This window comes from Solanum tuberosum, unplaced genomic scaffold (assembly GCF_000226075.1).
Source record: "Solanum tuberosum cultivar DM 1-3 516 R44 unplaced genomic scaffold, SolTub_3.0 scf00282, whole genome shotgun sequence".
NCBI classification, from domain to species: domain Eukaryota; kingdom Viridiplantae; phylum Streptophyta; class Magnoliopsida; order Solanales; family Solanaceae; genus Solanum; species Solanum tuberosum.
The window spans coordinates 137,763-163,537 of record NW_006239209.1 but is presented as its reverse complement, the minus strand read 5'-3'; the positions used below and the strand labels follow the sequence as shown (position 1 = coordinate 163,537).

General features: G+C 34.0%; 1 protein-coding gene across 1 annotated transcript; it reads left to right on the top strand.

Annotated features, from left to right (window-relative positions):
* Positions 1-923: 923 nt before the first annotated feature.
* Positions 924-20,226, top strand: LOC102593618 (U3 small nucleolar RNA-associated protein 25). Its single transcript, XM_006359003.2, has 25 exons — positions 924-1,074; positions 1,165-1,269; positions 1,484-1,616; positions 1,922-2,010; positions 3,991-4,180; positions 6,306-6,441; positions 8,035-8,158; positions 9,697-9,797; positions 9,916-10,047; positions 11,500-11,580; positions 12,268-12,449; positions 13,158-13,230; positions 13,771-13,830; positions 13,946-13,984; positions 14,077-14,165; positions 14,400-14,464; positions 14,745-14,791; positions 15,992-16,051; positions 16,660-16,731; positions 17,781-17,810; positions 17,906-18,000; positions 18,136-18,241; positions 19,572-19,634; positions 19,728-19,790; positions 19,959-20,226. Exons 1-25 carry the CDS (start codon positions 1,044-1,046, stop codon positions 20,031-20,033), a joined length of 2,241 nt encoding a protein of 746 aa, XP_006359065.1. The 5' UTR covers positions 924-1,043; the 3' UTR covers positions 20,034-20,226.
* The last annotated feature ends 5,549 nt before the right edge of the window (positions 20,227-25,775 follow it).

Genomic DNA, 25,775 nt, shown 5'->3' with positions numbered 1-25,775 from the left:
GATTGGGGAGGAAAAAAGTGATGTGAGAGAAAGAAATTAAAATTGTTAATATACCTTTAATTGAGGAGTTTAAATTTTAAGATAATTATTCAATATCATATTTGAGAGATTTATGTACTGATTAAACTTTTAAAAATATATGATATAATTATTAAAAAATGGTATTATGAGTAATATTTTAAACTATAGGTAAAATATGTATATATAGTAGTTAAGTATATCTAATTATGTAGTTTTTCCGAAAAAGTTTGGATATTATACCCGCTTGAAATTGGCCTATTTACATGGTATTTGTAGGTTGAGTTCGGAAAGAGAGAGGAGTTGAAAGCTCCAAGCTCAAGTTATGAATTTTTTGGAACAAGCGGCAAAGTTAAAGAGTTGATCAAGATATAATTTGAGCTAACTTTATTTGTTCAAATTTTAAAAATGTTGTGTATTTTTTGTGTATACATTTATTATTAATTAGCGTGATACATACGTGCAAAGTACGTACACTTAATTAGTGTTACTTTTGAAGCATGAAAATTCTTATAAATGTTGATTGAACTTTTTACTATTATCTATGATAGATAAAATTGTTATTTATTATTTTTCTCAAAGAAATATTATTTATTTATTATCATAATATTTTGAAATTAATTAAAGTTACTATAAGATAACTATTAATTGTTTGCTTATTTATAATAGGTAATTTAAAATTCTAGTAGAATTTGTATCTTATGTAAATTTTATTTAAATTATGAAAATAATAATAATTTAATTTATAGATTAAAAAAAGAGGTTCATACTTTTTTTAACTTCTTTAAGTAAAATTCTTATCATTTAAATATACATAACATTTATTTTAATGATAATTGCTATGGCAAGAATTTGAGCACATAATAATAACCAAAAATAAGGGCAAATCCGGTTCAGAAAAACCGATCGAGCCCCTCCTTTCCCGGTTTATCAACGTACGGACCGAGCGCCTCAAAACCCCTCTATTTTCCTCCCTTAAACCCTTGAAAGCTTCACTTGTTGCTCTGCCATTGAATTACAGCAGAATGGGCAATCAACGATTTGGAAGAAAACGAGGTTAGTTAACTCTCAATCTCAATTTCTTCTACTGCTTTTTCTTTTTTCTGTTGTGAATAGTTTGTAATTTCTTCTCTCTTTTGTGTAAAGGTATGAAGAGAAGACTAGAACAAAATCCTTCTCAAAAGAATCAGAATTTGAAGAAGAATCGGCGACATAGCAGAGAACAGAAGCTCAATCGAAGTCCATCTCCAGGTAACTCATTCAAACTATAAACACCGAAACTTTTTAAATATTCAAAAAAAAAAAAAGTTGAGGAAATATAGTGAAGGAGCTGTTTGGGTTAATAGTAATATTGGGGTAATAAAAAGGACTGATTTTTACTAACTTTGTGGTATGTTATTTGAGATTATTTGCTCAAAGTTTGAATTTTTTTTTGTTTTGTTTTTGGTGGGTTGATACTTGATAGATGATTCAGCAGAAGAAAATTCGGAGATAGATTCAGAGGAAGAAATGGAAGCACAAAAGAAAGAAGAAGAAGAAGAAGAAGTTGTGGATTATAAGGAGCCAACTATGTATGATAGTTTGTTGGAGTCATTGAGGTAAAAGAAAGTTGTTACTTTTTAGAAGTATTTTTTTCCTTGCTTATGTGTTATCAAATACTTGTGATGATTTCTTGAAGTGTCAACTGTAGCTTTGTTTTGTTTAAGATTGCGTAAAGTTTTGAATACTTTAATTTTTCATGTTGAACTATTGTGCTCTATAATTTTAAATTAAAGCAAAGCCGACATCATTGGTACAGAAACAGAATAAGAAAACATAATCCATGTCTTCTCATGCATTTTGAAACCATGAAACTGCTTATATTATATCATGATAGTGGTTTGTGAACTGCGTGCAATTATAGGACAAAACAAGAAGAATATAACACGGACTCAGAAGAAAGTGGAGATGATGTTGAGCAAGCTCATGGTGCTTCCGATGACGACGATGAAGGTAGGACCTTAAGGACTAGGGAGAATTTGGCATTTTACTCTTAAATGTTGTGGAAGTTATTACTTTATGTTTTAGTTATAGAAAGTTATTGCTAGATGTTTCATGTTCTTTATTTGCTCTTATATTCCATAGTCTTTGAGTTCCTTTAGATGGTTATTGCTGATTCTAAGTAGTTTAGGTCGAGAATGGGACTTCTAACACATAAGTGAGGTTGGAAACTAATATCTTTCAGAAATGTTAACACTATAGCTGATCTTAACTTTTTCTGGAACATTAACTCTACAACCAATCTCAAATTAGGTTGGACCTTTTGCTTCTTCTTAGTCAAGTTTATCATCCTCAGTAGATTAGGCATGATATTTGAACAGTGAAGACAATTAAGAGAGTCAAAGCTTGCAATATTTGACTGGGAAGAGTACCACTGCAGTTTCTGCGTCTTCAGCATGCCATTCGTGAACTTAGGTTGCAGGCGCCAGCAAAACCTTCTACCCTTTCTTGTCAATTCATCTTAGTTTTTTTCCAGCATAAGCTATAAAGTCGAGACTTATTAAGTAGGTGCCCAAATATTGATTCCAGATGGACTATCTGTATGGAGAGAGATATTTTTATGTCAGCTGGCGTTCTTATGTTCTCAAAGAACAGGAGTATGTAAAATGTCTTGCTGCTAGATCAATGCCTTTAGGATTTTTTCACCATCAAGGTAACACAAGAGTTGGGGTACCCAACTCAATCTAGTCATGTCATTTTCTGCAGGTTTAGTATTTAGTTTTCTAGTAAAAAACGTCTTGCTGCTCCTGGATTTTGTCACTTGGTGCCAGTTGGGTTTATGAGTTACTGATATACTGATACATGTTAAATTTTATGTACATAGCTCGTATTTGCATGGATGATGTAATGGGATAAGTAAGATTGGGAGTGTTTTTCTCGTCTAAAATAATTGTTTTATCTGTAGAGAAAAGAAGTGTTTGTTATGAGTTTTTGTAGCTGTTTGGACAATATTTCAGTTAAAGTTGAAACAAAAGAGTATTTGAAGTCGATATTTGAAAAAAAAGGTGTTTGTAAGTTGAAGTTATGTTTGGCCGTGGATGCCACTTTGCCTTCAAATCATCAAACCAGTATTTTCGGTATTCCACTTGAAGTTCAAATACTATCTGCGGGAGTTAGCAATTAATGAATGTATATATATCCTAACAGGCCCTAAACATGCATGGTGGAGAAATGAATTTCTCTTTTCTTCTTTTATGATTTTGTCTTCAGAAAGTATTCCTTCTTACTTGGTTAATTATTTATCTATTGATGAAAACGGGACAAATTCTAAGATTTTACTCGGCTGCACTACATAAAAGTAAGCAATAGAGAATGAATCGTATACTATATTTGCAAAGAGAGTCCTACTAATGCCTTAAACCGCTCTCACTAATATTGGCAAAAGTACTTATAAATTGATCGCCAAACACACTCAAATATTTTTCAAAAGACACTAAAGAAAAAGAAATACTACTTTTAAAAACAAAATTTATTTGAAAATTTGGCGACTGATAGGAGTCCTTTTAAACATTCATAATATTCACATCACGTTGGTGGAGTCCAAGAAAATCTTCCAACAATGAATACTGGAATCTTGCTCTGGAGATCTCATGTTTCTATTATGTGGACCTAAGGTCATAGGACGATTAACTTTACCTTATGAAGTGCTATGTGCCGTATTAATATGGGAAGCAATGATAACCCTCCCCCACCAAATCCCATTCCGTCTCTTTGCCTTCAAACTTACTTTTCTGAGCTTAAAAAAGGGAGACAATAAATTAACATAAGCTGGAGGTATATCTCGTGATTTGTTATATATGAATTTGTGAGCATTTTTTTTCTCTTGAGGTGTTACTTTATTTTGGACTGATGCATATGTCTGTTAATAACAGTAGCGTCTACTGATTAGTCAGTTCTTTTTTTTTCCCCTTATAATTTTGTGTTTGGAAATAGGCAGTGATAGTGAGTCTTCTAGACTTAGCGAACCTGGTGCTAGTCAACATGGAGGTGGTCTGGGAAACCCTGTGGGACGGATTGGAGGTACTGAAACTGATGACGATGATTCAGAGGCTTCTGGTTCAGATGGAGAACAAGAATTGAGAGTGAATGGTCAACCTACAAGAGGGGCTTGTGCAAGCACGAGGTCCTACTAGTTTTAATTGAGCTTGTTTCCTTTTGTTTATTTTCCTTTCATTTTCCAATATTTGTGTTAGTTCACTTGTTTATGTCTCATGATTGTGTTGGATTATGTTCTTGATATAATACTCATATCTTGTCCTCTTGGGACAAATCAAGTTCATGTCGCCAAAGGCTCATTTAAGGCACGCTTAAGCCATGAAGCTCAAAAAAGTTTAGGGAAGGCGCTTCACCTCGCTTAAGTTGAGCTTAGGTGGGGTAAGCTACTAAGGCGTGAACCTCATTGACCATGAGTTCTACTTGAATCGATTGGTATTGAATGATAAAATGACCGGCAAAGAGATATACTAATTGTTAAGGAAAACATTATGGATGACTTTTCAACATATTTGTTGCATGACATAAATATGTAACTGGGATTCTTAAGGATCAATTTCCAAGTTTATTTTGTGTTGTTGGTAATCCCGGTATCATGCTAGCAGACATGTTTATTGAGGAAGGCTGGAGTTTTCAGTTTAGGAGCAATCTTCTTGAAAGAGAAATGCAGGAAATTGATTTATTCCTTCAGAAGATGCAAAAAGTTTCTGTCACACAAAGGAAAGGAAGATAAACAAATCTGGAAGGCTGAAGCAGTAATGGGATTTTTACAGTTAGTTCACGTTATACTGGAAATGCCCTTGGAAGATGATTTGGAAGGCTGCAATGCTGCTCAAAGTTGCATGCTTTGGCGGTCAGTGTCTTGTGACATATGAGACAATAGGGGTCGGATATTATGTACAAGATGTTAACTCTGTGGAGCATTTATGTCCACATTTATTTTTACATTTACATACCAAGTTTACTTGGCAGATCTGTTCCATGTTTTTGGTTGTCTTTGGAATAGAGTGGGTTATCCCTGGGAAATTCAGAGAAGTTCTTGAATGCTGGGAAGCAGCTTATCTAGGTGGTTTATTGAAGAAACTCTGGAGATCAATTTCTATATTCATAACATAGCCTATTTGAAAAGAAAGGAACAAAAGATGTTTCGAAGACACTATGGAGCAAATCCGGATTATAAAATTTAACTGCCTGTATCACTTGTATTTCTGGAAGGATGGAATACCATCTTTAATTTACATGATGTGTTAGACTTGCTATAACATTTAGGGGTCGTTTGGTTTGAATATGAGTTATGATGGGATAAGTTATGTTGGGATAAGTTATGTTGGGATTAGTTATGATGAGATAAGTTGTCCTGGGATTATTTCTTATTGAGTGTTTGGTTTGTTATATTCACAATAATATATATTGATAAATTTTAAGAACAAGTTGTTTGTTTACAAAATTACCCTTCACTTTATTTAAACTTTTTAAATATTTCTTTGTGAGCTTTAGTTATTCATTTTTTAAAATAAAACTTTTATTTTATTTAACTTAAATATTTTTGTTTATGTATTCCCATGATAAGTACCATGTGTATTTAAAAATATAACTTTTTTCTTATTTAGCTTAAAAATAGAACTTCCCTCTTAAGTTTATTAAAGAGAAGAAAATTTATGAGAAATCAAAATAAAATAAACATAAGAATTAGTCAAATAAAAATTATATTTATATAGTGTAATTTTTTAATAGAAAAATATGAATGATTATCATAAAAATAAGAAGTAGTAAATATTATTATACATGATATTAAAAATAATGTAAATATAAATAAATGTGAAATGATGTATAAAAAGGATTTAAAGGGACATATTTGTCATTTACCTATTTTATCTCGGGATAAGTTATCCCGGGATTACTATACCACCCATGGGGAGGGATAACTTATCCCGGTACTAATTATTAATCCCGGGATAAGTTATCCCGGACTTGCCAACCAAACAACATAATTTTTTTTTTATCCCATCACTATTTCCTTATCCCATCACTATTATTTCTAATCCCTCACACCAAACGAGCCCTTAGGAATTTGGTGTAATCAAGTCTAGCTTCCTTTTTTTTTTCTTTCTTTTCCCAGTTTCAAGTATCAGCTTCATACTGTTTTCGTTAATAAAATCTTACCTCATCAAAAGCAGTTTGATGGTTGAGGAAAGATTTTGGTAGTCAAAAGTTATGAAAATTGTTAATCTACCATGTTCTTTCCGTGCATGCAGCTCATTTCACTCTCATTTGGATCACAAGTTATCCAAAAAAGAGGTTGACAAGCTAGAGAAAAAGAAATGGACTTACAAATGGGTGGTAGCCATGTCAAATTACAAGTGGAGGGGGACAGACAAGTGTTTTCTGAAGGTAGCTGTCTTGTTTGCTTATTGCTATGTTATTCTATTGTTGATTGCTTCATAGTGCTCAAACCCGTCTCCACGTTTGGTTGTTGTAGATCTTCATTCATCCCTTCTCTTGGGCAGAAGGTCTATTAGGCTATGTTCATGTAATATCAGTCCGGTAAATAGTTAAATAGTGATCTGTGATTTGTTTTAATTCACATTGTTGCAAAATTTTTGCAAAATTGCCAGCTGCATTGCTGGAGCAACATATATCTTTGCTAGACCTAACGTCCAATTTAGGGGCAAATTTGGGCAATAAATCTATAGAGTATTTTGTGGTCCAAATTGTTTGAAAGTGGTATCTTGCTTAACATCTTCTAGGATTTATTAGTGTATTTCTCAAAAGGAACAGAAAATAGTTCATGGTCAGTGAAATGCTGTTGCCGGTGTCTGGTAACTCCTACCCACTGATAGAGATTCCACTTGCTTCTGGGTTTCTTTAGGATTGTGGATCGATTATCATATTGAATCTGGGTATTTTTAAGGGGAAATTTTAAAAATATACAGTCCTACATAAAATATTACGCAATATAGAATATTATATAACATTTTGCAATATTATACCTGAGGGAAAGCATTATACATAATGTGTCAACCTTGTATAAAACTGTATAAATAATATATAAAAGGTGTTTATACACAAATATGAATTACACCGGGAATAATGTTGTATACTATTTTATATTGGATTACGTGGCGTAAATATTGTCTCCCAGTAAACGTAAAGCATACTTTTCCCTTTTTTAAATTGGTTCATCTTGCATTTGGCTTTCTGTTAGATACTTGTCAATTCCAGTTATTTTTGTTTTCAAGCTTCAAACTTGCAGGTGCAGTGATACTTATTGCAATGTGTCTGGATACTCTGCAGTTCTTTTTGAAATCTTTCCTTTTTAATATCCACTTGTGACCCTTCGGGGTGGCCCAGTGGTTTGGGCTTGGGACTTCCATGTTGGAGGTCTCAAGTTCGAAACCCCTTGCCAACGAAAGCAAGGGGTTTGCCTTTTGGTTTGAGCTCGTCGCACCGGGCTTGCCTAGTGCGGGTTACCTCTCCTATGTGGTTTGCGAGCTATTGCATAGGAGCGGGGTTTTACCCTGTGCGCACCCAAATGATAGCGGCTGCGGGTTTCCCTTGTCATCAAAAAAAAAATATCCACTTGTGGGATTATACTCTGTATTATGTGTTGTAAACTTGCGTATGGGTGTGCACGTTTGTGTGTTTCTTTTTGTGATAAACAACTTAAGTTTGTAAAGGATACCAACAGTCAAGAGCTCTCTTTTTCTAAAACGTTGCTCCCTATATGTATTGAGTTACATGTGTACCATGTTTTTTGATGCTTAATGAATGAGTTTAGGTCGAAATGTCGAATTCCCTCGGTTACTGTATTTTAAGGTTCACGGAGGAATGCCTTTTGCTTGCATTGCTGAATAGAGGCAAACCTTGCAATACCTAGCTGGACTGCTCTTTGCTATATCAATGGATTCACCTATTAAAAATTTATGCATTGCTTTTCCACAGTGATCTTCCCATACAATTACAAGTTCCATTGCTTCCTTGCAGGAGCTAGACAGCTTCTTGTTTCATGGCTTGAAGCCAACACTACACAAGCATTGGTTGAGTATATATGAGAAGTCTGGAGGGGCAGATTTTGATTCATCAAAGCAGAGATTATTTTTCTCCATATGTGAGTAAAGGCCATCAAGTTTGTTTTGGTCATTTATTGGTGTTTTACCTATCAAATGTTTGTTGCCTGTGGTCTGATGATAGATGGATAGAACTATGTGCCTGTTTCTTAGTTATTTTGCAACAACTTGTGCAAGATATGTCAGTTACAGTCAGCAACCCTTAGAGTAGTAGATCATTAGTGTGACACCAGAACCCGATGTTCTTTCAGTTTATCAATCAAAGTTTTCATGTCACTTATTTCCTGATGTTCTATGTGGTTCTATGTGATACTTGTGGTTTTACTAATAGCACTATCTATTCTTGTCTGAAGTAGTGTTTACTACTAGGTGTGATTTGGTGAAGTTAAAGTAGAAAAAATGAATTTGAGTTAACCTTGTGGAAAAATTGGAGAAAAAAGAGATTACTAATGGTAGAGAGATGTCTTAGGCTGCATTATTAGCTACTATCTCTTTTTGTGGTGAAATTACTTGTGGAGTTGTTCTATATGTATGTATTTGATTTTGTAAATCTTGTCATAAACTAAAATTGTTCCAAGTGAAATATTTTAAACATCTAAGGGCATAGGAAAAAGCAAACAAAAAGGAAATATAAAATTGATGAAAATTGATGGAGGATGTCCACGTTGTGGCCATGGAGACCTGGCCTTGTATTCCAGCGACCACATAAGTTATTATTTTTCTTATCAAAAAAAGAAGAAGTGGGTGTAGGATAGGGATTGGGAGGTGGCTCGGTGGAGGATCTCCAAATTGGCAAATTCGAATCTTCACAACAAACCTTGGTGTGAGCCCATCTTCTGCAGTTTTTGTGGGCAAGTTTACCAAATGGGCCTAGGCTGGTTCTAACACTATACTCCCCCCCCTCCCCCCCCCAATTGGTCCATTAAACATTGAGGTCCACTTGTAGTGCTGTTATTCTTGGTAGGTGAACATACATTCACTCATAATGGTGCACAAAATTTCACTATGCTGAACTTGACTCATCTCAAAAAAGTAAACATGCTTGACAACGTATTCAATTTTAATTCTGATGTGATATTTCCAACTTAACCAACAAGTGAGATCCATCTCTAATGATTCACACCTTATGTATGCATCAGTGAATGCAAAACGTTGTCGTCCTAGGAACTTTTAAGCATTTGCATTATGTGGTTTGGTGATTGCATCATTCCCTCAAGCTTAAAGTTCATAAAACCAGAGTATACAAAAATTACAGGAAGTGACGTTCTTACTTGCAGTATCAAGTGCTTACTTTAGGTTTTGTAATTCATCAAGTTTGTCTAGATTATGGGAATTTGGTTTTGAGTGATTGTTGAGGGAGGGAAACAAGAATCGGATAGGGTGTGTATTTTCTTCATCGAAGGAGTACTAAAGGTGAATTAGATTCTCTACTTATTTGTTCCTCTTACCAAACTCCTATTGTGGCACCCTTTTTGTTGTTAACCAGGTGGATTTTATCTTGCCCTTCATGTATGTTATTCTGTTTCCTGTTCTGCTATAATTGGTGTTGTAATTGCTATTACTTCCTTTACTCTTATAGGCAACAGCTACCGGGATATTCTGCACCACAACAAGAAACCCTTCTATCTCAAAGGTCTAGAAGAAGATTCAAGTACCATGGATGCTTATGTTATGCATTCTGTAAGAGCATCTCATTAGCTTCTTTTCACCATAATTTACTTGTTCAAGTATTAGTGATGTGTTTTATAATCCAAATTGCAAACATGTCTTGGTTATTTGAGGAAATTGTTTTATGCAGCTCAATCATATCTTCAGAACCAGGGATCTTGTAAAGAAGAACGAGGCAAAACTAGCTAAGCTTCAGGACAATGTGAAGGCGGATATCCTAAGTAATGAAGCCTTTCTTGACCGCGGGTTTACTCGCCCTAAGGTATTTACCTATTTTCATTCCTATTCTTCTGAATATGAATTTGTGAGAAATATACACTTGTTATCTATGTTACATGGATTTTTCATTTGCCTTGGTGTACCCGTCGATCGGGTGATAAGGAATGTGACTACTTTTGTGCTGATTCTACAAAATACACTAGAAGTTAGCAAAAACCTTTGCGTACTTGCACTGGATATTTCCCAACACCAGTAGCGGATATCAAGCTTTGTATGTTTTATTAGAGGTGCATCCTTGTCTTGTTTACAATTTATAGATATTGTTGAGGGCTTTGATGTGTAAAATTGAGGATATTCTTAGAAGACGATTTGTATATGTTAGTGGGAAATTGTGTGATTTCGGTAAAAAGAGAACATCCCGTCCTACTCTTGATACATGCACTTTGCTGGCATAACCTTGTGTATTGTCTGTGAGTTAATACTCTTAAAAGTTATACCCATAGTTAGTAGTTATGGTGGAGCTGGATTATTGCAGAGGAGACTACTTGATGTACAACTATAACTATCCAATCCTCCGTTCAAAGAGACTCTTAAACTTATTCCATCCTGACCCACATTTATGCATATCACTCCTGATAGTTGGGTTAGCCTTTAAGAGGTTAAATCACAACATTGCCCATCTCCAAAGAATCAGAAATACTAGATAGCCTAGCAATTTCTCTTTCCAACTTGACAATTTCTTTTTTGGGTAGGACCTGTTAATGTGTTAGGCACATCAGATATGCCCTCCCCAAACCCTCTTACGAGGGACTACTGGTGGTTCTTCCCACTTCTTTTCTCAGTGACTCGAACTTCCGACTTCTTGGTGAGAAGTGGAGTGCTTTTCTCACTATAGAAACCTTTCTTGTTGATATGCCCTTCTACTTATTGTATATGCGCTCAAGCTTAAAGTTCATTTTCTTCTTTTTCTGCTTTTATATTTTACTTGTAATACAGCCTGGGATATTATATATCTTTTAAAAGTTTTTTCTGATTATGCCAATGGTCAGATCCCTATGAATAAGCTAGGTTCGGAATCCCACTACCTTTAGTCATTCTGTCATAAGATTTTCCTTATTCTCTGCCCTCCTACATTAACCACCTGCTCAACTGTCTTTAGACATAGCAAAAGTGCAGTTGACTATTACCTGAGTATTTAGGAACTAACAGCTCATTTGAGGTCCACTTATGGTTTTATATTCTGGATTCCAATGAGCGTGATCAACTTTTTCAATAATTTCTTGATGGTTTGGCTTAATTTTCTTGATGATTGTACTTCTGTGGTTACATCCATGTTTGTTCTATATCAACTTTTGTACTATGATCTTGCATTTCCTGGTGTCCGATCTTGTACCCTCATCTTTCACTAAGCACTTTGAAACATATAGTGTTGATAATTTTCTTGTGGTTTGGTTAAATTGTTATAATATTTGATCATTTCTTGTGATTGGTTCAGGTTTTGATCCTTCTCCCTCTAGCAAGTGTTGCATTTCGGTTAGTCAAGCGGCTGATTGATTTGACACCTCCTAAATACAAGGTAGTTTTTCCATTTCCTGAATTCTCATGCAAAATAAACTAAGCAGCTCCTTTCCTAGATTTTTGCAGCAGCTTTCATGAAATGATATCTAACCTTGTTGGATCTTGGAATTAAGCAAGAGTATTGTTATTCATGCTGTTGCCGCTTGACCTAGAAATTGTAGTTAGTTGCTGTGAAGTATACAGAACTTTGCCTAGTAAGATATATTGACTAGTGTTGGGAACCAAGCACCTTGCAAGTTTCTACAGACACCTTACGTAAGATAACATATATCAAGTTAACAACTGTGCTATTTTATTTTGCAGTAATATGCAAACTTTTAGCAGTGATATGCTAGTGAATATGGATTTTAAAAAAAAATTGGTAATGGTATAATTTTATTGATGAAACTGCTAGTGCGTAGGTATTTCTAGTAAAAGGAGTTACATGTTTGATTTGCAAATTTAGCTCCGTCTAGAAGACAAGAATGTACAATGACCTATTACGCCTTCATTTTTGAGATTGAGGTGAATGTTTAGATTTCTAGGAAAACATTTTTTGCCTTGTTAGATGTGAGTCGTTAAGTGGAGCTCATAGTTAAGGTAAAGACATTATTCAATTAGCCGCCACTAGACCAAGATTATATTTCTAATTTTGACATCAGTAGGCCTTCTTCATACTTTATTAATGTGGTTTTGATTCCCTCAGTCTAATGTAGAGGAGCATGAACGTTTCTATAGAGAATTTGGAGCTGGAGTAAGTGAAGAGAAGGAGGATGAAGATGCTGCGGAAATCTCTGAATCAAAAAGGAGCTCAAAACCATGTGATTTTGAAACACTATTTGGGGGAAATAACAATGATCATTTCATGATTGGAATTAAATTCACTAGGTATGTTTCTTAACTCTGGTGAAATTGCCCAAACATTTACTACACCATGAAAGCTGTGTTTCTTTGTCCAAGTACTTTTCTACTTTGATGCTCTATGTATTGCTGGTAAGCATTATTCAAAGGACACATAATTTGCTCATTATTCAGTCATGAACAACTTTCTGAAGTACCTGTATTATGCAAGCAGGTTCCTAAGAGAAAAGTTTAATCGTCTATCTCGCCTTGCATTCATATCCTCCTGGTTTATTTGTTTTTAAAATGTTGTGTGCTGCATGTCATAGTATCCCTTGATACACATCTTGCTAAATAAAATCACGATTTATAGAAAGAACAACAAAGTTATTAAATGAAACCCACAATTTTAAAAAATGTCATGTATGTTCATGGGATGTCTTGTGGTCGTGCGCTTCCACTTTGACTGATGATGCTTTACATTGGTTAATCTAAGTAAGTTTTGACTACAAATTGATGGATGTGGCACATGGTTCAACTTGAAAGCAATACATGAAGATGGACAAATCGAGACACTTATTTCTTTTCTTACAGAGTAGGGTAGAACATGCTAGCAACACTCAATAAGTTAATGAAACTGTGTACATAGGTATGAGTAACTCCACAGTATAATGTCAAAATTATGGAGAGATCCATCTGGAAATTTTTATTGTCTTTTTTCTCCGAAGGCAAATCATATGTGTGTCTTTATTTTAGGAGGAGCATAAGATTGTATGGTGACTTCTACTCGTCAGACATGATTGTTGCTTCCCCTCTTGGGTTAATCACTGTAAGTTTGCTAATACATGCAATTGTTTGATCTCTTGTTCCTTGTCATTTTATGGTTTTTAGATCTTTCATGAAATCCTTGATTCCCTCTGATGTTTGACATATACAGTATACTTTTTCCGGAACACAGAAAGGAAAAGAAGTGCTAAATTCAAAGCCATAAATTAAAGTAATAAAGGGAACTTGCAAATCGTCGCCTCTTGACTGAGTTTTTTGTTGAGGGGGCTTGTATCTGTAATATTCTATACAGGCTTAAGACATAGCCACAATTTTTTCTCCACGAATATTGTAATTTGAATAGTCTCATTACTTCAAAGGAGCCCGGCTAGTCCTTTTCAAAAAAGAAATAATCAAAAACATCATGCATCCTTCTATAACCTCAGAACTCTATTCTTCTCATTTCTATACCCTGTTTCAGTATATCAACAGATTTTCTCAAAACTTATTCTCTTAATGCTAATGCTATGCAGCTGTAATGTGATGTACGAAAGTCGTTATAAGTTGAGCTGTTACTAACTTTTTATTGATTTTCTTCCTCCAGAAAATTGGGGAGGCAGAATTATACAAGGATAAAAATGTTGATTATCTGTCTTCTATAGAGGTAATTGTTATTGGAATATTTATATTAGTTTGGAAAGTAGTGGGCTGTGCTTTATGTTTTTTAGCAACGCTCATTACCCTTTTATCATCTAACGATATAACTACCATTTGAGCAGGTTCTAATTGTTGACCATGCAGATGTCATATTGATGCAGGTACTTTGATAGTTCATCTGTGCCCCTTTGATTGATTGATTTGGTGCATGTCTACACTTCACTATCTTCTGTTCATATTTTTGTACTCGCAGAATTGGTCACACGTGAATACAATTGTTGAGCAATTAAATCGGATACCTTCTCAGCAGCATGGAACAGATATTATGCGCATTAGGCAGTGGTAAGCTTGCAAACTGCTCTTTTATTTGCCTTATTGCTTGTTTCAGTTATCCACCCCATTTTTGGAAAAAAGAAGTGGGTTGCTCTGTGTGTTCTAAACGCGGATTCACGTAAAACATTCCGCGACCACACAAATATAGGATAAATATGGGGGCCAAACTGAGAACACGTTGCACTCCCTTGAAATGACTGATGCTTTTTGCTGATAATTCTGTTTTGTGAATGTGGCTTGCAGGTATTTAGATGGTCAAGCGCCATTCTATCGGCAATCAATAATCTTATCTTCTCATATAAATCCAGGTAAGTTTGCAACTTTTGTGTGGTGTGCAGGCTGTAAAGATAGATGGTAATGATATAATTTTAAAAATCTGGTGTCATTCTTTTTTTTTGATAACCGAGAAATCCGTCTGTGACCCGCCCTTTGGACCAATCACAGCCTTCTAAACTCGGTGGATAATGGGCCTGCCCCTCTACCCTTCTCCACTTAAATACCGGGCTTCACTTTAATTTGGTGTCATTCTTGATAACTGTTTTTATAATTACGGCCTAAAATTTATAGTTTTTTTTCTGTCCTATGCAGACATCAATGGATTATTTAACCATCATTGCCTCAACCATGAAGGAAAGGTCTGTCCATTTGGCATTGCATAGAAATATTCCTCTTTTCTCTGGTGACAATGATGGGAAACTTTCGAATAATAATAACCCTTAATATGATTGTGTTGTGTTTCTCTCTTGAGCTCTGTTCCTGATTTAGAGTGCTATGTCGTTACTTTGACTGCTCTTTCCGTCATCCACTTTCCCTTAGTTATACCTCCTTGTGTTTGGTGTATTATAAGTTGGTGGCTGGGGGAAATAAGCATTTTGGGCATAGTTTGAGCATCTAGCGCATAAAAGAGGTATATGCTTTTCAGAGGGACAAATTAACTTTGATCTACAAACAAAAAGGGGTACAAATTATTGGTCTGCTTGTTAAAGAAAATTACTGGACCAGTCTGATGGAATTATTTTTTCAATCAAAATGTTCAGACGTTGATAGCCTTCTTGTCATCATGTTAATTTGAAGTGTCTGGACTAATCAGTCGTCCATACACTGGTGATTTGTTGCTATACTTGTAATATAATTTTTGTTGATAACAGAGGTAAATTTTTGTTGGAATTTTGTGGACCAATGATGCACAACTCAAAACTCGATGGAGAATGAACCTTACCCTCTGTTCTTTACTCTTAAATATTGGGCTGGTCTGTTTCAGGGTTCAAACCAGTGAAGTGCTTCTAAACCACATCACGTTGCACTCTTATCACTGGGCCAAAGCCTGGGGGCACTTTGTAGCTGTAATTTTAATTATTGTTTTTCCTTTATCTAATTAAAAATAAAAACATTTTCCATTTGACTTTCTATTTTTCCTTCCACTTACATTCTTCTAATGAGGACCTTCATAAAAGAAAAAAATTTCTTCTAATGAAGATGATAGATGTGCCTAAACTTATGCAACATGATGAATGAATTTCCATTATACAGTAATATTTAATAGTGGGAGATGGAAATTTTGATGTGAGTTCAATATGTTGTTCTTACTTCATTTGAGTTTTGAAGGTTTGCATACATTAGGGAAAAAGAATTGGATTTCCACTAGAAAAGATTGATGCATAGTCCTGCACATTACCTTGGAATTCATAATGCTCATTCAACATTAATTAAGAAAAATTTGCTAGAAATGTCCTCTTTACTGTCCTAAAACATCAATATAAAATTTCAGCATGTTTACATTCTGTGAATGCTTAGAAAAGAGAGATATTTTGCTTATCTAAGTGCTGTATTTTCAGGTCAAATTGGCAAGCGAGTATAAAGGTGTTTTACCAAAGGTAGTACTTCAAATACGGCAGGTGAGCATTAAAACTATGGTCTTATAGTTATATTTAATAATTTGGTTTGAACCCGGCGAATTTTCAGTGTAAGAATTTCAGTTTATTTTTTTTGATGACCGTGGTGTCCGGGTTAGCTTTTGCTCACCTCGGACTAATTCCACGGAATACCTGACACCTCCCACCAGCAGGTACCAGTTAACTCTGTCCATCAAGGCTAGGACAGATGGGAAGAATCACCTAGTGTTTTTTGTCTCCACTGGGAATTGAACCTGGGACCTCATGGTTTATCAAAAAGGAATACATCGAGTTCTGGGTCTGTAGTTATGTCACGTTATGATTATGTTGATATTATGATCACCTCATCTAAAACTTTTGTTTATCAGAGATGGGACACTTATATTTCTTCTATGTCTTAAACACTTCCTCTTCCCTACAGTCTAAATTTTTTTCTTAGCCAAGCACGTGGACATACTATTGTATGCTACATGTATTATTAAGTTTGAATCTTGTCTGGCTTCTGTTTTATTTTTTAATTGCTGACATGAATTTGATTAATCATGTTACTGTGGAAGTACTATAGATTCCTTTCTTCTCTTATGGGTTCTTGCCATTTCTCAAACTTGCAGATTTATGAGCGATTTGATGCGAATACTGCTGAAGATGCTGATGATGCCCGGTTTGACTATTTCACAAAAAAGGTCGGTTATTCTTCTGCATTATTGATCATTTCTCTTCATGATGGCACGGCTCAAATAATTGTGATATTATCTTTCCTGAAGTTCAGAGCTTGCTCCTACTACGCCTTTAACAAGATGGAATGTATTTCCCAGACCATAAAAAATATTAAGAAAATGAAACCTCTTTACCTTCTCAACAGAAGTTTGATAAAAATGGTATTCTCTTTACTAGGCTCCAGGGTCATAATGCCTGCTTCACATTCTTTAATCAAATCTTTCCTTAACCAAATCATTGTGTGGCTGCTGTAAACCCCCTTCCCCCTTTCAAAAAAAAAAACCCAAAGAAAATAGGAAAACAATAATGAAAGTGAAGATAAAAATACTCTGATGGAAGTGAGTATGGTTCAAATAGTACTACATTGTATGATCACATTTTTTCAAGTTAACATAGGTACAGTTTCCCATTGTTCTGATCCGTATAACCCTACATCATTTCTTCTGTTACAGAGCCGCCAAATGATTCATCCTTTAGGCTCTAATTTTCTTAGATCCTGTATTTTATAATGTTAGCTTATATCATAAATGCAACTCTTTTTCCTTTTTCGCAATGAAGCTAGATAAGTGGATAGCAACTTAATTCTCTGCCGGAATGTATTTGTATAAATGATTATTTTGGAACCGGATACTCTAATCATTTTTCGTGTCTGTATTAAAAGATTGTTTAAGGCACTGCCCCTAATCTTTGTTTAAATTTCAAATCTGGTGGTGCATATAAACTAAGATTTTATCCAATACCATCTCGTTACCTCCCACTGAGTTTTCCTGAACTATTTAGGACCTGCATTTGTACTGTGTTATTCAATGTAATTGTCATTTACTAATTAGTTATGGAATTGTACATTTGTTCTTTTTTTTCCTCAAAAAAAAAAACTACTTCTTATAACCACACCCTTCTACCTGTGTAACATGATTTTGTAAAGTTAATATCATCATCAAATCAGTTGGTCTTACAATTGTGCTGTACTATTGATATATGATCAACTCCACTCTGATCAAGTTTGTTATTCTAGGTGTTCCCCAAGATAAAGGATTCCACTCAGGTATGTTTGACTGAGCTCGGGAAACAATTCATTTTTCCCAAGTATTCAGCTGTGTGAGAGATGGTCTTTCTTTGACTCTTTTTTGTGTTCTGCAGGGAGGTATAATGCTATTTATTAGCTCTTACTTTGAGTTTATCCGTGTAAGGAACTTTTTGAAGTCACAAGAGGCATCCTTTTGTCTATTGGGAGAGTGAGTAATATCTTGTGTTCAGATCGCTTTGCATTTCTGTGTATAAAATTGAATTTGTTATCCAAGAGGTCTACTTGTTATATAAGTATGCTGTTCTGGTTTAAGGTTCAGTCATTTGTTTGTCTTTGTTTCTAGGTACACTGAGCAGAGTGACATATCTCGTGCACGAGGGTGGTTTTTTGATGGAAAGAAGAAAATCATGCTTTACACTGAAAGAGCTCACTTCTATCACCGATACAAGGTTCTCTCTCTTGAATGCTATTTGTGCTGCCTTACTTTCTCTACTTTTTTCCCTGCTTGTAAGAATGCTCTGGCATTTGTCTTGGATAATGTTGTATGCTTTTAGTCTATACCTTGTATATCTGATTCTGCAGAGAAAATTGTAGTTAGTCCAAGGCACTCTAACTGGGAATTTTAATCAGCTTATAAAACTCTTTTTATGGTTATTCCTGGTTCCTCAGTCTTGACATGAACAATCTCCAAATCTCTGTTAAATGGGATAAATGTGCTTTCTGCCAATTGAAAGTGGTTTCTTTCAGCTGATCGATCTGATTCATGAAAGTTTTCCTGAATGAGCTTTTAGAGGATCATGGTCAAGGTGATATCCACTCACAAACTAGTATACTGTGAGGAACAGATGGGGATTATGCTTAGATCTATGGTACTCATCCAAAAAAAGGAATGAAATAGAAAAACTGGTATGATAAAGCTAGGAGTGCTACAACCTGTCTCTGGCAAAGGATTCTAATTTTCTTTATATCTGGTAGCTGAATCTGAAAGGTCCTGACTGTCTAAGACAAACGATCTTCAACGCTAATAGCACTGTGCTACGGAAGTTATATTGAACCTGGAAGTATACCTTCTAAATTTCTTGATGGTATTATGAATTTTTCTACTCTTACAAGTCTGTAGTTCTAGGGAAAAACTAGGAGTGCTTCCAAGGATAGTTTTGTATTTTGTTCCTGGGGTTGAATTTGTGATCTAGTAGACTTGTCACTTCCAAGAAAAGGCAGTTTGTTATGTATCAATCTCCAAGTGAGAAAGAATATTTTAAAATGTATAGCACTATGCCAAATGTTATAAGGAAAGAGGTTTTCTGTCTATGATCCCTAATGATATTCTAAGCTAAGCCGAATTGTTGGAGTATTGGCCATTCTCAGTAGCTTTCCAAATAGCATAGTCATAAGAGGTCATTTTGGCTGCTGTTCAGTTTGGTATAAAAGGTGTCATTCCTTTGCAGAGTATTGAGAGGTCTGGGGATTCTGGTGTCAAAAGAGTAAACAAGAGTACTGAATTTTTCTTTTTGATATCATATTCTCAGTAACATTTGTACTTAAACAGTATCATGCGGTAGTTGCCAACTTTCTTCTCAATTACACTGCCATATGATAGTTAATGTTGGTATTAATCTTGTCTTCTTTCATGATTATTGGTTGTATCTATCCTTTTTGAAAAAGGTAACTTATTGGTTGTATGCATCCTTGGATCCCTCTAAAAGATATTATCAGCCTTTTTTATTTTAGTGTTTGCATAATACTAATTATTTGTGTTCAACTTGTTCTGAGAATTAGATACGTGGCATTCAGAACTTGATCATTTATTCACTTCCAGAGCGGAAAGAATTTTACCCAGAGGTGATCATTTCTACTTCGCCCCCAAATTAGGATTATATGGTGCTTCACATGAACGCAAGTCTTACCAAGTTATCTTTTTCATTTCTCCTGCAGGTTGTAAATCTGCTACAAGGGTCTGCTTGCACTGTTCTATTTTCTCGTTTTGACCAGCTTCGGGTATGGCTTCAAATCCCCCTATACAATTATTAGTTCATATCTTTTGCTCTCATGCTTCTTCGACCTTTTTCCCTTTGCCCTGTCAAAGTATTCATCTCAAACTTTCTGCCAAGTGTTTGGTTTCCTTGTAGTGTTCTTACTGCGCAATCTACTTTCTGTTGAATTCAGCTTGAGAGGATCGTCGGTACTGCTGCTTCAAAAAGGATGGTCACGTCGGACAAGGGTGTTTTCATCTTTTGTTAAAAGAAAAGTCACAAAAAATCTCAACAGAAGTGTTTGGCCAAGGGAAGGTCTTGCTTTCAAAAGGGTCCAACTGTTTCTGCAGCTCAAGGAACTGGTTCTTGCCTGCACTTATCCAAAAGAAGGAAAATGGTTCTTGCCTTCAATTCAGAAATCTTATAACATATTATTTGAGCAATATTGCTTAATCAATTTTGTTTTCTTTTAAAATTGTGATATTAGTGTAGCATTATTCAATTCCAGAAACATATATAAAAAATGAACTTATTCGTTTCGACTTTTCTGTCCTTACAATTTCTGAACTCAGTCTCACCCGCCCCTCCCCTGCCAACTACTTAGATATGGTTGAGTGGTCCGATCAAGAAAGATATGGGATTTTTGGGCATTGCTCGCGATGAGTTATCTAGTGGTTTACAAGCACTTCTATTGCACATGTTTTTGGAGCAAGGTGCGATTTATATTAACTGAATATCCATTGCAAGAGTATGAACATATCAATGGAGTTGGGTTTGGATGGAATCTCCATAAAAAAGACTAAAGCAATTTTTCAATGTCATTATAAGTTAGATAGTCAAATGTTTTATACTTCTTTAAATAGAAGCAGAATCAGTTTTTCTGCTATTGGAAAGAAGCTAAAAAATTCTACTTTTTAAAAAAAGTAGAAACAGAAAATTATTTTTTTTCAAGACTAAAATGTCCCATTTAATAATTTTTTTTTTGGTAATAGATGTTTGAACTAGTTTCTTTCTATAAAATAATCTTAATATTAAAATGACATTAATACATGTCCTTAATCGTAATTTGACTCTCAAAAACACTTTTTTTAAAAATTAGGCAAACACAATTTGCTTTTAAAAAATACTTTTCAAATGAATTAGCCAAACACAAATTGTTTTTTTTTCAAAAACACTTTTTTAAAAAGCTATTTTTTTTATTTTTAAAATAAGCAGTTTTTAACAGTAATGCCAATTAAGCTCTAAGTTACACAGTGACAATACACTAATTGTACTAATCTTTGTCATAGCCTTTTTGTACTAATCTTTGTCTACCTCAATTAAACCTCAACACATCTCTACAATTCATGATATAATTATTTTTAAGGAATTCAAAAATCAAACAGACGGTGCAATAGTACTTTAATTGCTCTAAGCTAGAATAAAATATCAGTACATCACAGTAAAACCTTTGAATTCCTTAATCTATTGTATATCATGACTGTCATTTCAGGTTATGAGATGAAGAATAGTAAAATGAAGAGCTTGATGAAGAAATGAAAGTAGTCCGAAAAGGATATTCTTTTACTCAAATCCTGATGTTGTTGATGGAAAGTCATGTCATCAGGTTGATTGTGTTTTTGTTTTCATATACACTCTTCGTTTGTGCTTATTTTATGTGTTAGGCCTAGTAGTTAGAAGGAAATTCAATAAAGAAGATATGGAGTTCTGAAATTTAGGAAAAAGTTGTATAAATTAATATTAATGTTGTTAAAATATGAGATGGATTATTTGATTTTCACAGCTCATGATGTAGAATAAGTGATTTCAGATTTTTAATTAGTTCGATCAACAAATGTACTGTTCTTGATTATATTTATTTATAGATTATAAAGAGATTCCAAAGTTTTGATACGATAACAAATGTAGTGTAGCATCGAATGTGTAGTGAATGCATGTCATCTGTTCAATTTTTGGGTGGTGTATCAAGTTTTTGTTATTTTTTTATAAGTGTGGTTTAGCAAATATAGTATTAGCATTGGTTGTGTAGTGAACATATAACATGCACCCACTACACATCTAATGCTACACTACATTTGCTATTAAATCAAAACCATGGAATCTCTTTATAATAATCTATTAATAAAGGTAATCGAGACAATACATTTGCTGATCAAGTTAATTAAAAATTTGAAATCAATTATTCTACATCATGAATCAACACAAATGGTACGTAGCTTTTGGAATCAAATAATTCAGTTCACATTATAACAACGTTTACAATAATTTATACAACTAGTTCCTAATTTTGAAACCCGATATCCTCTTCATTGAATCTCCTTCTAATTACTAGCACATAAATTAAGCACAAGAGTGTATACGAAAGCGAAAATACAATTAATATAGTTAGTTACCTGATGATATGACTTCTCATCAACAACATCAAGATCAGAGTCAAAAATACCTTTATTGGATTGCTCTTGTTTTTTTCATGCAACTCTTCATTTTTCTTTTCTTCAACTCAGAGCCTGAAATAACGGTCATGATATGCAGAGGGTTAAGAAATTCAAAAGTTTTAGTTACCTTCTGATTTGGATATGTAAAGAGAAGATCGCACGGAGAAGAAAGCATCGAGGAGATTGCACGGAAAAGAAAGCATCAATTCCCAAATCAGGGCCAGATGCAACATCAAACACAATGAGAATTCAAATCAAACTATAAAACCCAAAATTAGAGTAGCCACGTGAGAGAACTTGTAGATGCTAAACAGGAAAAACTTGAAATCGTATTTATTCAGATATGAGAGAGAGAGAGTTGGAAGAAAGATTGATCAAATGACGGCGGAACATAACAAACCCTAATGAAATTACCTCAAAAGACGAAGGAGTCTCTCATAATCATCGCCTGACAGAGATCATCATATATAGCCAATATAGTGAAAATACCAAATTACCCTTACTAGAAAGCACTCATGTTGTCAAATATATATATGTGCTTCCTAGCCTCTTATAATATAATAATATAGGAATCTACTTTGCTCTCCTCTAATCGTGGATAAAGGAATTTGATTTTTTTTTGTAAAGTGAGAAGGGAAAACAAAAAAACAGAGAGAAAAAACTGAAATTGTCACGACCCAATCATCAGGCCGTATGAGCATCTACTCTATAACATGAAATGTGGAAGTGAACAAAATACAAGCTAATTAAACACTCTATTTAAATACCGAAACACTCAAACTTAGTCAAAATAAAGTGTTTTTATAAAGAATATATTGAAACCTTCTAAAGAACTATCTTAACAGGTACAAGAGCTTCTAAGCAGTGGCGGAGCTACACCTTAGCATGGGTGGTCAGATGAACAACTTTCGTCGAAATATTTTTGCGAGTATATATGTTAAATATCAATATTTTTCGATATATACTAATTGTTGAACAATCTTGACATTCTAAAGAAAGATAACTCAATGGTTAAGGTTGTTTAAAGTCATTTCAAGGGCTTTGGGTTCAAGCCCAAGCTAAGATGTTTTGTTTAATTTTTTTAGTTTCATTTTTTAGAGAGCAAAGTCGCCTCAAGGGACTGGGTTCTAACCCAAACTAAGACGTTTTGTTTAATGTTTTTTAGTTTCATTTTTTAAGACAATAAAAGTGATGTTCCAATCTTTATAATCTCACTAACAAGGTTTATTTTTTTTACTTGTCCTAAATATGAATATCCTTGATGAAAATTCTGGCTCCGCCACTGCTTTTAAGAGATTGCTAGATTTAATATAATAAGACATGACTCCCACCATAAGGAAAGAGAGGTAGAACCTGTCAGAGTTCATCTTCGTCTTCACCTAAAAAACATCAGTGACCCTGCAATCAGCCTATGCCAAGTGGTATAACAAGAATAATATCAGTACAAACAACACATACTAGAATTTAAAATAATTTCTAAATAAATAAATATTTAAAAATAATATTTATCCGTATACTTTTCAATTCATCTATTTTCTAAGCATGTGCTAATGAAAAATCCATTTCTTCAGAATCTACTTTTAATAAAAAAAAATATTATAGCTTTTATTTAGTATAAAAGTAAAATTACATACATATAGATACGAAAGTTATAGCAATATCAATTGTAACATTAATATACTGATATTGTGATCGCACCACGAAATAATTGTTTTTTTTTTTTCATCCAATGTCTGATATCAGTATTGAAACCCCCGACTAACTAGCTTTCAACAAAATTTTCTCTGATACTAAAACTCGAATCCAAAACCTCCTTAAAAAATTACAATTTCACTAGTTAAAAACTAATCCGAACCCTGTATCAGATATTATAAATTGGGTATATTTGTTTGGACTCTCCTAAAATGTTGTTGTATCCGTATCAAATCCTCAAAAATTGCACTTCTTTTGAAGGACTTGCCACACATCTATCAACATTTTTAAAGAGTCCGAGCATCATAAGTTGAAGGCAAACGCTAATGGGATTTTTTCAGCAAGTCCATGTTATAAGATTTTTAATTCTTACAGAAGGGACATACTTGGAAGATGATTCTTTGGCTCTCTTGTGACATATGAGGCTATAGGGGTTGGATATTATGTAAAAGATGTTAACATGGACTATTTGAAAGAATGTTGAAAAGCGGTTATTTTGTAGGGATGTTATTTTCAATAGATGTTAATATATGTAGGGATGCTATTTTCAATAGACTCTTGACTCCAAGAAATGTTCGAAAGATATAATACTAAAAGTATAAGACATCCAGTTATTCACCGATTGAGTGGTCAGTTCAAGAAAGACATGAAATTTTTGGGCATTGCTTGAAAAGAGTTTATGGCTACCTAGTGATTTTCAAATCACTTTTATTGCACATTTTTTTGGAGTAAGATGCGATTTATAGCAACTCAATATTAAGATGAATGATCATAAAAAGAAATTTGACCTTTGTTCTTGTCTACCTTGATATAAATTTAACACTTACCTATGCATCCTTAATAGAAGATTAAAAAAAATAACAAAGAGCTAAAAATATTCTTGAATAATTCGAAATAACTTCCATTTATCTTTTGTTTGCTTTTGGTATCAAAAATATATTTTCCATTTATTTTTCGGACTACATATCTTCTGAACTATTGATTATCCACATGAGTCATTTAGATCATTGACATAACAATTAACATGGCAAAACAATGGCCAAAATGTCCTTGAACTATCGAAAATAATTCAATTTTATCTTATATTTGATTTGGGTATCAAAAATACTTTTGCCCTCTAGCTTTTGGTGGATTTAATGGAATCATTTTCTTTGTTGGGTTATTGGAGGGTCCTCGTTACAAAAGTGGCTCAGATTACCAATAATTTTGACCCTTTCCCAAAAAAGAAAATGCATCTTATAAGCTTCTTCCATACACTAATTGTATTATCAACCAAGAGGTTGCTTTATGACTAGTAACTAGGGGTGTTCACGGGTTGGTCTGGATCGGTTATTGGTCAAAACCAAAACCAAACCAACTTGATCGGTTTTAAAATTATCAAAACCAAACCAAACCAAATACAATATACATTTATCGGTTTGGTTATTATCGGTTTCAGTTTGGTTTGGTTCGGTTCGGTTATTCGGTTATTAACCATACACAAAAATAAAAGAAACAATTCATTTAAAATGTGAAAAAAGTGACAACAATCCATTCAAAACGAAAAATAGTTAGAATGACTTAAATTAGTAAACTTTCAATCACTAAATTTACTATCAATAAAGCTTTAAAATTCACTATATTGGCCTAGAAGGAAGAGACAATAACATTTTCAGTCCCACAAAGAATTGACATAGACACTCATATACATGAAATCAATAAGATAAATGTTTCATCTTGGGCATTTTTGCTTTCAATAAGTAAATTATAAAGAAATTTTAATGAAAATATGTATAAGATCTTTAAAATTGTTTATAAAAATAATATATTAAGTATGTATATTAATAAAATATATGTATATAATTCATCGGTTCGGTTCGGTTATTTCTTCGGTTTTTTTCGAA

Excerpts from the sequence above, each read along its gene's own strand:
- LOC102593618 (XM_006359003.2), top strand. The coding sequence starts at position 1,044 with ATGGGCAATCAACGATTTGGAAGAAAACGAG. Across the intron at positions 1,617-1,921 it reads AGTTTGTTGGAGTCATTGAG|GACAAAACAAGAAGAATATA; the intron begins GTAAAAGAAAGT and ends GTGCAATTATAG. Across the intron at positions 2,011-3,990 it reads TTCCGATGACGACGATGAAG|GCAGTGATAGTGAGTCTTCT; the intron begins GTAGGACCTTAA and ends GTTTGGAAATAG.